This window comes from Durio zibethinus, chromosome 1 (assembly GCF_047325235.1).
Source record: "Durio zibethinus cultivar Kanyao isolate XHJ-2024 chromosome 1, ASM4732523v1, whole genome shotgun sequence".
Lineage (NCBI taxonomy): Eukaryota > Viridiplantae > Streptophyta > Magnoliopsida > Malvales > Malvaceae > Durio > Durio zibethinus.
In genome coordinates this window covers 1224977-1237082 of record NC_143162.1, presented here as the reverse complement: position 1 = coordinate 1237082, position 12106 = coordinate 1224977, and the positions used below count along the sequence as shown (strand labels likewise).

Sequence of the window (12106 nt, the reverse complement as noted above, 5' to 3'; positions counted from 1 at the left end):
GAGTGTTCAACATGGTCTACAATATTATCACCATCAACACTATACTCTTCATGTTCCTTTTTGAAATCACCCTCAACATTTTGGATTGATATCTCATTTTTCTCCTTTTCTACTCCCTCACCTAAATTCATGGAATTTGAGCTCAACCAATCTTCTACTAATTGTTTGTCCTTGATTACCACCTCACCATTACCAAATTCGACTATTTTTAGACAACCACTAATATTGTTCGACTCTCCCACTAATTCACAAGAATTTGGAACCACATCACAATCATCATAGCTACTTTTAGTATATTTACAGCAGATAAATCCTCCATTATTCCCCATAAGATCAAGGCTCTAATTATTTACTTTCATTGAATCAGTATTAAGAATATCTGAAGACCTCGCCTCACTTAAAAAATGCTTTATCACCATCGAAAGACAAGCTTGTATTGGTTTATCCTCTAACTCCTTAGCCTAGTCATGGCTAGCCAACTATATTGAGTGATTCTCATATGCCAGCTCCTTTTCACTGTTCTGCATGCTCACCATTGAATTCTCTAAGCCATAGGCTTTTAGCATCTTTTTTAGATTGATTTTGATAACTAAAGACCACTTGTATAAAAAAACTTGTATATGATTATGTGTAGCTCTATAAGAAATAGAAAACACGCTCTTGTTAACTTTATCCCCCACAATCATGCAAGAATCATCTAATTTTTGTATTCTAGGTTTCGATAAGCTCTCTTTATGGTAGTTAAAATCTATTACATTTTCTTGCCAAATACCTTTAATTACCTTTGCTTAAGATTTGCAATTGTTGAAAGGAGCTTTAGACCTTCTATGTTCTTTAATCTTGGAAGTCCTTGCATGTTGAACTAGTTTTGAGCCACCAGATATTCCTTTTGCTTTGAAAAATCCAAGTTTAAAATTATCAATCTATATACCATTCAACACTATAAGTAACTGCTCAACATCCTTCACTTCTTAAAATTGACAAACCCATATCTTTGCCCTCGAATATTTCTTTTATTAGGAATGTAGACATTGCCAATGTCACCATACCACTTGAACAATTTCTAAAAAATAAGTAGTGAACCAAGAATCAGGAAAGTTTTGTGAAATGAAAGTGTTAGAATTGTAAAATGAAAAGGTGCTAGTATACCTTTACCATAGCAATTTGCATTGGATTGTTGATGTTACTGCTCTCTCTGGCTTACAAATTGTTACCCAAAATTATCCATGTTTCCTTCTTAGATAGCATCTCCAAGTTAACACATATCTTGATTGGACAAAGTCAGACCAAAATCAGCCTTCTTATACTCAGCTCTCAACATCAAAAGTGGTATAATGCTGAATAATGGTCAAGTAGGTAAAGACTGGAAATTGAAAGGGAAGAGGCACACAAGTGTGAGGCTATAGCAAGTAATAAAGACAAAATGCGATTCTTTGGAGAATTTTATAAAGCAAGAGGAGGGTGCTAGGTTCTGAAGGATGGATATTGTTAAGCAGTTAGGGACTGTAAAGTGAAAAGATATGGGTTTGCAGATGTAAGTATTAAGCATTCAACTTAAAACTAATTGGTTATAAGTGAAGGGATCCAACTTTAATATAAGATTATAAGAAATTAAAAATTTATTTAACGTGGGATAATACCACACTAACAGGCCCCTATCATGTGTAGAGGGAGATCGAAGAAGCTTATCACGTGATGGATTAGAAAAGGGCAATAGAAGGAAATTATGGCTCTAATACCATGTTAAGCGTCTGACTTAAAACTAATTGGTTGTGAGTGGAGGGGCTCAACTTGAATATAAAATTATAAAAAATTAGATATTTATTTAATGTGAAATAATATCACACTAACAGTGAGGATGTTGCAGGCAAAGAAGACAAAAGGCTATTTTTTGGGGAAAAAAATCAAACAGGTGGAAGGTGCAAGGTTTGAAAGGAGGTTTTAAGGAAAATAAGAAGAGATCATTCCTTAGAAACAAGATAATATCATATCATATCATATCATATTATATTATTTTATATTACATGGTTAATGTAAGAATCCATTATATATGTCTTTTAACATAGATTTCTTTGGTTTCATCACTGATATAGCTTTCCCTGATTGAATTTTCAGAGCATATGCAGGAGATTATAGGGTTGCTCTTTAAATACATCAAATTTTTGAGGGAGTCTGGTATTTGCAAAAGGGAATTTGAGGAGGTATGTTACTATGTATGAGCACTAAGAACGTAGAAATAAATTATAGCTGTAAATAGGCTGAATTAAGTTATAGTATTGACAATTTTAATGATGATCTAGCTATCCATCATGGTTTTCACTTTTCTTATTGTTGTGATATGCCTTGAATTCTTGCTATTCGCTGTTGGATATTTGTTTAAGTTGCCTTCCAACAAAAAAATAAAATCACGCTGGTTTGTACGTATGCTAATGGATAAAGTCTCTCATGAAAGAATTAATTACAAATATGATATTTACATTGAAATCTTATGTTTAAGTTTCACCATATATGATTAGATCACAAGCAGAAAAGCATTAGGTGAATTATGTACTTAAATTCCATCATTTAATGCTTCTCAACATCGAATTTTGTAATCTTATCCAGATATATTATTGTGAATGAGTTTCCTTTTCTATTGAAAAAAATTCACCCTAAATTTTTTCTTTTAATTTCATACTTAGCACTTATATTAATTTTTTCTTTTTTTTTTTTTTTTACTTTTTGACATTAAAATCCACTAAATCTCAATATATTATGTAAATTTTAAAATTTTAGTATAACATGTATTAAAGTACTCAAAATTTTTTCTTATTAAAAAGCTTTAATAAGAAAAGTATGCATTCAAATTGTTCTTATAATAACTGTTGAACAATATTTTTAACCAAAAAAAAAGTATGCATTGTAATTGTTTCAAAAATACTTTTTTGCAATGTGAGATGTTATGATCAACTTTGAGCTAGGCGCTTCATGCATTTGTTAGAAAAATAGACGGATTTCAATATTGAGAATTCGACCTAAAGCTTAATTTAATGTTTATTAATTCTGTCCTCATAACTAGCTATGCTTGAATTTGAACAACAATGAAGCTGGCGATGTTGGAAGAACTTTATCTTGCTAGTTCTATAATCGAAGAGTTGTATAAGACATTTTTATTTTTGTATGAAGTTTTCAACTATTTGTGAGATAAACTTTCACTATCAAGACAAAATCCGACCTATTGATTATGTTACGGAAATCGCGTCAAGAATGCAGGTAATTCCTTTTATATATTCCCTTATTTTATAGTAATTGTTTTTACTGTAAAGCATGATGATACAATTTTCTCCTAAAACTTCTGTACTTCAATCTACGCTAGGGTCCTTAGGTAGTGTTTGTTGTAGAATATTTCTGGAGAATCTAAAGTGATTGGTTCTAATAAGCATAGAGCTATAGTATTGAGGATCTTGTGTTGTAAACTCTACTAGCTTTTTTATTTTTATTTTTTATGACAAGTTAGTTTGATTCCTTTGAAATACTATTCTCAGGAATATCCTCCCAAAGATTGGTTGGTTGGCTCATCATTGCCTTCAAATTTCAATGCTAACCTTGTGCAAAAGATTCTAAGAGAGTTCTCACCAGAGAATGTTCGGTATGCTTTTGAATATAAGTTTTTAAGTTTTAATTAATCAAAAGTTACAATATGAACTTAAACCTAAAGCCTGCAAAAAAAAAAAAAAAAAAAAAACTTGAATTTGAACTGGCCAAATTACCGATTTACCAAAAAAGGTAAAGATCAAACTCAAGAAAACTTGAATCTAGGATGGTTTGAATCCAAAATAATTTATGGAATCTAAAATTGTTTGAACCTAAAATGTACTGAAACAAAAAAAAATTCCTTTATCAAACCCAATGTGAAATTGAAAAACATACTAAAATGATTATATTTTACATAAAATATAAAATAGCAAGAACTAAGCCAAACTTGAATATAATTTGAATCTGAGCAAACTCAAATCCAAAAAAAATTTGAATTTGAAATTGCTCAAAACAGAAAAAATTCAAATTCAAAATAACCAAACTTAAACCCACTTGTTCGTCGCCCTAATTAATATTTTACTAATTTATTATTTAAATTTAACTTGAGAAATCTGTCAACCCCTAACTTTGTTATAAAGTATAAATCACTTTGTATAAATAGTAATTTGATTAATTTATGATTCAATTAGCATTTATTATTATTATTATTATTATTTTACTTCGTACCAAACAATTTAGAAGAAAAAACCATTCTTTCTGCTATTTTTTTTCGTTTTCCTTTCCTTATTTTTTTTCTTCATTCGAAGAACAGATCTTAGATATAAATATGTTAAGTCTTTTTTCTCTAGTAAGTGCCCTTTTATTTTAACAGAATCTTTTGGGAGTCAAAGAAATTTGAAGGGGAGACGGATAAGGTTGAGCCGTGGTATGGTACTGCTTATTCTGTTGAGAGGATCACAACTTCGACGATTGAGGTTACTGTTGATCTTTCCCATTGTACTGTTATTTAACAATTTTATAGAAGTCCATTTGTTTGCTATACTCTCTAGTCCCTAGTTTATAAGGCTATGGTAAGTGGCAACTAATTTGATTTCAGCAAGAGAAAAAAGGTACTTGATGGAACTTTTACTTTGATTGCAGAAATGGATGTCATCAGCTCCAATTGATAATTTGCAGCTACCAGCAGCTAATATGTTCATACCTAAAAATTTGTCTCTTAAGGATGTGCGAGAAAAGGTAAGTTGATGAATCTTTCAATCAAGTTTGTTGTGATTGTCTTTATCGATCAATCCCAAGTTCCAACTCTAATTATTAGTTACTTTGTTATAATGAGTTAAGCTTTGGATTTGATCAAGCAGGTCAAGTTTCCAGTTTTGTTAAGAAAGTCATCCTATTCAAAACTGTGGTACAAGCCTGATACAATGTTCTCCTTACCTAAGGCATTTGTTAAAATAGAATTCAACTGTCCCCATGCTAGAATCTCTCCTGAAGCTGAAGTTCTTGCAGACATTTTTGTACGGTTGTTGAGGGATTACTTGAATGAACACGGTAAATTAATTGTCTTAGCAGTCAATTCTTTGTTAATCGCAATTAATTTTTTGCTCCGTTCCTCCTTTTTCTTTCTTGCTCTTTACTCAAAACTCAAAAGCTCCGCTGCCCACCTTCTTGACAAAAGCCGTGTTTTATCTTCCATCCTTCAGCTTACTACGCCCAAGTTGCTGGCCTTCATTGTGATATATGGTGCACAGATAGAGGTTTTGAGGTATATGCTCCTCTCATTTTTTATTTGTCATCAATATACATGGGAGTGGCTGCTGGTAATTGATAGAGCCTCAATTTATTTTTATGAAATCTTTTAAACCCAGTATTAAATGAAATCATGATATGGTGTCAAACACGGATACACTATTTTTTTTATAATTTTTTATATTAATTTTGAGGATCAAAGTGTTAAACCTACATGAATGATGATGTGTTCAAAAAATGTCAAACACAGATATTTTAAGATAAAGTGAAGAGTTCATATTGTTGGGGAGATAACCACACTTAGAACCCATGGAAGCACATCAGAGAGCTCATATATATATATTAGACACCACTTGAGTCCAAAAACTTAAGTTATTAGGTTCTTGGGTCCTTCATGCATATATAGGACATACATCAGAGAGCTCATACATACATATTAGATACCACTTGAGCCCAAAATTTTAAGTTATTAGGTTATTAGGTTCTTGGGTCCTTCATGCATATATAGGATATCTCATTCAGATTTTTTAATTTTTTAATTCAGATTTTTTAATTTTTTAATGATCTGAGATTCTTTACTCACGTATAAACAATCTTCCCCATTCATTTGTGAGTTCTACTCAAGTCTCACCTCGGCTCCCTTGAACAAGTAAGTCTTATAATACTGACGTTCGAACACATTAAGTTGATGGACGTGACCAACCTCCGATAAACCACTGGGACTCGAACTTGTCGTAACCTTGACTCTGATACCACTTGTTGGGGAGATAAATCACACTTAGAGCCCATAGGAGCACACCAGAAAATTCATACATACATGTTAGATATCACTTGAACCAAAAAACTTAAGCAGTTAGGTTTTTGGGTCTTTCATGCATATATAAAACATCCCATTCAGATTTTCTAATAATGTGTGATTCTTTACTCATATGTGAACTATATCCCAACACATATTACATAATTTGAGAAAAAAAACATTATGCTGATATATATATATATGCAAGGTTTGGAAAAAGCAAGATTAATAAGATTAAATAAAGAAATTGATAGAATATTTATATGATATAATCATATCATATGTTCTATATGTTCATACGTAAATATGCAAAACTATGACCAGGATAGGATGCTTGAAAGAGGAAACATTTCCTTATTTTAAAATTATGATCTAAGACTATTTGTTATTAAAAATTAATTAGTAAAGTAAATTATTTTCTTGCTCGTTCGCTAGATGCATTTTTGCATTTAGGGATTGTAGAATCAGCCTGCATCATTTCTTATATCCTTTATTAATTAAGTTGTGTTCCTAACTTAGTATGGTTTTCGTCTATAGGTAACATTGTTTGGTTATAATGACAAGGTGAACAATTTGCTGGAAATTGTAATTGATAAGATTGCAAATTTTGGAGTGAAACCCGATAGATTCTCTATAATCAAGGTAATGCATACCATTAACTTATGATTTCTCACCTTTTTTCATCATAAATATCAATAATCAGTACCACTATATAATTAAAACAAAATGTGGAATTTTGGACGGGTTCAAGATGAGCTTGATGGAGGTGGTCAATTTGTTATATTATTTTTATGATTATTCACGAAAATCTGTTTTGACTTCTTGGTCGCTAACTGGGAATCGTCCTCTTGTTTGCATGGAAGTTTTGTTTGATTTGTTTCCCATGATGAAGTCTCTGTATTCTTCTTTTATTGATATTTGGTGGAGCAAGGAATTTTTAGTTTTAGGTTTACAGTTGGTTTGATTTGTTTCTTATTTGCTAGGTGTATGTTCTGAATATGGTCGATATACTTGTAACAAAATCTATTTGGGAGAGAGAGAGAGAGAGAGAGAGAGAATGTGGTGGCATGGAGGCAGCATTTGAGGGGGAAGTAAGTCGCAGGAAATCTGGGTACCCATGTTGTTTTGTTCACAAGTATAAATCAGGGACGTGTGTTGTGTATGTGTTTGCTAATCAAACCTTCTGTCAGGTTTCATTAGTTGTGAAATGTGCTTTTTTTTTTTTTGGGTGATACCTGTTGTTAATGGGAAGGGTGTTATTGCTTACATTAGAATATATTTGGACAAGCTAACGACATGGTTGATTCTTTGGCAAAGAATGATATGGAGGGGATGGATGATTTTGGAAGTCGATGATAAGGCTGGTCATTGATTATATCAGAATACATTTTCAGAAGCTAATAGCATGGTTGGTTCTTTGGCAAAGGAGGATGTGGCTTGAGGAAATACGTGTATACATGATTTTGGGATTGGTGTTGGCTTGTTTATCATATGGACCTCCTAATGGCTTTATAAAGTGAAGCTTAACAAAGAACTGGTGTAATGGAATTTCCATGATTTTGGCTTGGCTTTGCTGATAATTAGAGAAGCTATTAGTCTGACAGATTGATTGGCAAAGTCAGGTATGTCTTGAGCTGATTTGGTTTTGCCAAGGTGGTGAGATGTGATCCTTTTCCATTGAGTGCTGATTTTTTTTCATCAAGATCAAGTGGTAACCAGCCTTTTTTTTTTTTTTTTCTGATTTCATTATATGAGCTTATCTGTTAGAGTTGTATCAGTTGATTGGATTCCAGCTTTGTCTTATATTATCTTTTATTCTTTTTAGTTTAGGAAGTTTGGTTTATTGGGGATTACTCAGTATTTTGTTGTTGGGGGTCCTCTGTTTTGTATGCATTTTGGACAAGTGAGAGTTTTTACGTCTCTCTCCATGTTTCTGTAAACTTTCAAGAAACTTCATTGGCTTAGGAAAAAAGAAGATTAGTTGCAGCCAGCATGGTTGGGGATTTCCATTGGGTTTGTGTTTCTATGTTTTTTGTAACCCAAATTCTAGCTTATATTAATGAACCCGGGTTCTAGCTTATATCAATGAAATTCAATTTCTAATAAAAAAAATTCTATACTTATCGCCTCCTTGGAAGGGAAAGTTAAGAAAAATAGAAACTTATTGGCTCACTCTCTAATAAAACATCTAATATGAGAGTTATCTTAATTGAGTCAAGTATATTGCCTCTATGTGTTAATTTAATAACCTTTTGTTTTATGTTTCTCTTCTTTTTTTGTTTTATTTTATTGTCACAGTTTCATTTTTTTGCTCTTTATCATCAGGAAATGATAACAAAGTACGTTTACAACTTACGATTTCAAGAACCCTATGAGCTGGCTAAGGACTACGGCTCACTAATATTGAAGGACATACTATGGCCTTGGAAAGACAAACTTGACGTTTTACCTCTTTTGAAAGTAGAAGACCTTGTCAAATTTATTCCCATGATGTTCTCAAGTACCTTTTTGGAGTGTTTCATAGCAGGTTCGTACTATATTTCTTCTCCTTCTCTTCGCATCAACAAAAATTAAAAAAAAGGAATAAAAAGATAAAATCAACAAATATATATATATATATATATATACAGAGAGAGAGAGGAATTCATACCAGTGTAAAATTAATTAAATTTTACAAACAACTTTATGACTTACTATTTTTTCAGCCAAATAAAGCAGTAATTTATTAAAAATTGGAATTAGAAACACAAATCTGGATTTGAAAGATATTCCAAGAACACAGAAATTTAATTTTAAGATTTTGGCAAGACCAATAATGGGCTGGCTGAAGTTATTTATATTTTAGAATATATTCAAGAACACAGTATAGAAAGGTAAAGGCATAACTAAAAGTTTACTGCAACCTCTTTATCAGAAACAATACCAAAAAAAAAAAAAAAATACAACTCAGCAGTGTAACAGTAAAAGGCTAAAAATATACGCACGCGTTTGAATTAATAAAATCTCTGAACTTTCATAAAAAAAAAAAAGGCTAAAACTCTAGTCTCTTATCTATCAAACTCTAGCTACCTAATACATGAGCTGAAATATGGTTGACATTTGGTTTAATTGATAGATGTGCCTACACCAAGTCTTCATTAGGTTGACAATTTTATTATTTTATTTTTTGTAACTGAAAAAGAAAAAAAAAAAAAAAAAACGTTGTTTGGATACAAAAGCAAAAAAAAAAAAAAAAAAAAAAAAAGAAGATTTTAACAGAAAATATGTATTTTTTTTTAGATGAAATAATGCATGATTAATTGTACTACTATGTAAACTAATCATTTTAAATTAACTATGGTATTACTTTTTACCTTTTTTTTTTTGCTTTATAGCATTTTTTTTCAAAAAAGTACAAAAATAAAAAATAAAAAAAAAGTTGCAAAAACATTGATCAAATGGATATAATCACATTAATTAAATTTTTTTACATATTATTTTTTTTTTTTAATTAGGAAACATGGAACGTGAGGAAGCGACTTCAATAATTGAAATTGTTGAAGACATATTCTTTAAGGGTTCAAACCCTAAATGCCAGCCATGGTTTCCATCCTTACATCTCACGAATAAAGTTGTTAAATTTGAAAGAGGCATTAGTTATTTATACTCAGAGGAGTGCCTAAATCCAAGTAATGAGAATTCCGCCCTACTCCATTATATTCAGGTACTTAATTATATGAGTTTTTTTGAGAACTAAAATGTTTGAGTTTGTCATGCAACTTTGGGTGATCCCCTTTTGAAATGCTTTTACATCTAAGATAAGATTAGATTTTTCTATGATTTTTTTTCATGCAATTCTAATGTGAATAATATTTGACTGTTATAGGTTCATCGAGATGATTTAGTGTTGAACGTAAAAATTCTGCTTTTTCAGCATATTGCAAAGGAAGCAGCCTATCATCAGCTTAGATCAGTTGAGCAACTTGGGTACATTAATAACTTCCATTTAAGGTATAAGAAAAAAACTTCTTATTATATACATGAATGTTATATACTCCCTATAGATTTGATAATTTTTGTTTCACTATATCAAAAGTATATATTTCCGCTGTTTAATTTTCTTTGTTCATCTTTCTTTTTTAGGATGTCTCAAAATTTTGTTCTATTTTTTTTTTTTGACCACTAAAATTCTTTCTTTTTTATAATTTAAAATTATTTTTTTGTGTTTTTCTTTTTATTTTTTGACATTAAAAATCATGAAATTTTAATTTTATAAAAAAATAAAATTTAATACTAAATACATTAAAGTCAAAATTTTTTTTTAAACTCTGTGAAAATCAATAAATATCAAACATTTTAAGAAGAAGGGAGTATTTTTTTACGTGTTGTTCAATAGTCACTATTATCGAAAAGAAAATGTTAAAAAGATAAAGGTTAGTGTACAATAAAAAGTAATAGAATTATTTGCACCTAAAGTGAGAAAAAATGTGTATAATTTTATAAAATTTAAAAAATATATGAATATAAGTTGAAATACTAAAAAAATTTTCTTGAATTATTTTACTTTTCTTAAATAAGCAACATATTTTTATTATACTCAAATAAATGAATATTCTTTTATTTATATCCATATAAATTCATATTTCAAAACAAATGATTGATTTATATTAAGAGTTTATTTATATATAAATAAAAAATTAAGGGTTTAATTGAATAGAAATTAAAAGTTAAAGATACATTTTGATGTAAATTAAAGGTCAAAACCTTATTTGAATATAATAAAAATATAAATATTTATATACATAAAATATAAAATTTAGAGTTTTTTTGTTATTTTAGCTATGAGTATACAGTTTGAAAAGCAAGGAACTAAATCTTTTGTTTTACTAATTTTCTCCCATTATAATCAGCAATAATCTAGGAATTCTTGGACTTGAATTTCTCATTCAGTCGACAACGAAGGTACGCAATGTGCTTCCTTTTCAATTCTAATTTCTATGCAAATGATTCGAGTTCACAATGAAAATTGAAAAAATTACCTCATCCACTGTAGATGAAATTTAAAATTATTATAGAATTCAACTTTATTCATTAAATAATATATCGGATCAATTAACTTAATTGCCTAACATATCATCTTTTAAAGAGTTTGAGCATTTTTAACAGAGTCCAAGAGATATTGATTTGAGAGTTGAGGCATTCCTCAAGATGTTTGAGAATAAAATTTATGAAATGTCCAACGATGAATTTAAGGTAAGATGGATAATTCATTTGCACATTATGATTATTTCTCTTTTTACTAATATTATTAATGTGCTATGTTTTTAGCCAGCATAACAAAGGTCTAAGGTACAATTTAACCCACATCATATAAGTTTAAAGCTAATAATATATCTTTAATCAGAAAAGAAAAGTTTTCCTTTTGTTTTCGGATATATTAAAAGTGTTATGTCACGTCGACATCTACTTAATTTTCTCAAGTAATAACTTCGAAAATACTTGAATATTGATGATTAGAAGTATAATTTAAGCCAAATTACATATGAATGTGTTTTTATTTTGATTTTAAGATCACGTTTGATCATTTGTTCTTATTATATTTCTTAAAGTTTCTCTTTTTAAATTATGGTATATTTATAATTGCGAGATAAACTAAGTTAATATTTAAAAAATAAAATAAATCATATAAAATCTTTGCATAAATATGAAGGAAAATCATACTTTTTTTTTGGTTTATTCCTAGAAGTCATACACTCAGTTTTGTGTTCATTAAAGAAAAAAAAAACAACTGGAAAACAAATTGCAAGTAAATGTAACCTTGATTAATGCATCAAAGTTTCTCTAAAAATTTTGATGGTTTTAGATTAATCAGTAACTATTGAACTTGTTTGTATAGAATAATGTAAATGCATTGATTGATAAGATTATGGAGAAGCACAAAAACTTATGGGATGAATCTACTTATTACTGGGGGGAGATCTTCAGTGACATCCTCAGGTTTGATAGGAAAGAAGGAGCGGTAAGTAACTCTTTTTTTTTGTAATTTTTTTTTATTTTGATATTTAAGGT

At 29.7% G+C, this 12106-nt stretch overlaps 1 protein-coding gene across 3 annotated transcripts in view; it reads left to right on the top strand.

The window, feature by feature from the left end:
* Window positions 1-12106, top strand: part of LOC149520245 (insulin-degrading enzyme-like 1, peroxisomal) — a 37002-nt gene that overhangs the window by 24308 nt on the left and 588 nt on the right. For all 3 annotated transcript variants that reach the window (XM_089755927.1, XM_089755962.1, XM_089755990.1), the window contains 14 exons: window positions 2116-2201; window positions 3166-3252; window positions 3525-3628; window positions 4388-4490; window positions 4657-4752; window positions 4875-5064; window positions 5217-5278; window positions 6596-6700; window positions 8384-8585; window positions 9553-9761; window positions 9924-10048; window positions 10948-10999; window positions 11204-11290; window positions 11934-12056. In XM_089755927.1, coding sequence (XP_089612053.1) covers window positions 2116-2201; window positions 3166-3252; window positions 3525-3628; window positions 4388-4490; window positions 4657-4752; window positions 4875-5064; window positions 5217-5278; window positions 6596-6700; window positions 8384-8585; window positions 9553-9761; window positions 9924-10048; window positions 10948-10999; window positions 11204-11290; window positions 11934-12056 — 1631 coding nt within the window. The remainder of the gene's footprint in view (window positions 1-2115; window positions 2202-3165; window positions 3253-3524; window positions 3629-4387; window positions 4491-4656; window positions 4753-4874; window positions 5065-5216; window positions 5279-6595; window positions 6701-8383; window positions 8586-9552; window positions 9762-9923; window positions 10049-10947; window positions 11000-11203; window positions 11291-11933; window positions 12057-12106) is intronic.